Below are 952 nucleotides of genomic sequence, written 5' to 3'. Positions count from 1 at the left end.
CGGCTGAACACAGGGGACACGGAGACGCCCAGCAGTGCCCAGCTGAGCAACAGGAAAACCAGAGACGTGAAATATTTCCAAAGCCGCTTGCAAAGGGTGACATGTCTTTCCGTCCGGGGGGTGAAACCACTCACACAGGGACAGTCCCGGGGGGGGAAGAAGGGCATGAAACCACCTGCAGACCTTCTTGAGTGCCGCCTGCCCCGGGGACCGTGACCGCAGCCTTGCCGCTGGCTGGGGTGGCAGGAGGGGCAGCTTCAGCAGTGATGTTTGAGGGGATGGAGAGGCTGGATGGATCCAGAGGTGCTCGAAGGACTTTGGAGGTGCCCAAGGGGGCCTGAGATGCCTAAAGAGCTCAGAGGCTTTTGAAGGACCTGCACAAACCAGGGCGACCCAGGGATGCTGGAGGGGCCAGGTGTCTCCTGGGCGGACGTGATGCTGTGTTGATGGGGGAGCCCCCCAAATCGAGAAGAGGTGTCCGGTCTGTGGGGGAACCCCTTCCTCCATGGGGGACAGGGTTGGGATGAAGTGGAGCAGACCGAGGGGTGGTGGGGGTCTTGTACTGGGGGACGTATGAGGGACAGTGTCCACCTGCAGCACTGCCCATTACCTGGCACAGCGTGGACACAGTGGAGCAATGGAGGGGGGCTGCCCACTGGCTGGGGGGGGGCCTGGGGGGCAATGGAGATGCCAGGGGACCAAGAGACACTGTCACTCCTGGCACACACCACCCTCCCACCCTACACTCACGCTGCTTTGTGCTCCACAGGCAAAATGGAGTCCTTCTCCTTCAATGGGGATTTCTCCAACTTCTTCTCCCTCTACAACTATACCTATGACTACAGCACGGCCATGCCCGACACCGCTATCTCCTCCGCCCCGTGCCGGCCCGACAGCTCCGTCCTCAACAAGTACCTGGTGGTGGTGATCTACTGCCTCGTCTTCATCCTCA

The 952-nt window shown here is 60.9% G+C and overlaps 1 protein-coding gene across 1 annotated transcript in view; it reads left to right on the top strand.

The window, feature by feature from the left end:
• The first annotated feature begins 774 nt into the window (after positions 1 to 774).
• Positions 775 to 952, top strand: part of LOC104077932 (C-X-C chemokine receptor type 2-like) — a 1,049-nt gene continuing 871 nt past the window's right edge. The window contains 2 exon segments of the mRNA XM_009579360.1: positions 775 to 949; position 952. The exon segment at position 952 is cut by the window's right edge and continues 871 nt beyond it. Of these exon segments, the coding sequence (XP_009577655.1) occupies positions 775 to 949; position 952 (176 nt within the window).

This window comes from Fulmarus glacialis, unplaced genomic scaffold, assembly GCF_000690835.1.
Source record: "Fulmarus glacialis isolate BGI_N327 unplaced genomic scaffold, ASM69083v1 scaffold23550, whole genome shotgun sequence".
Classification (NCBI taxonomy): domain Eukaryota; kingdom Metazoa; phylum Chordata; class Aves; order Procellariiformes; family Procellariidae; genus Fulmarus; species Fulmarus glacialis.
Note: the sequence above shows the minus strand (reverse complement) of the source record. Positions and strands in the feature narration are given on the sequence as shown.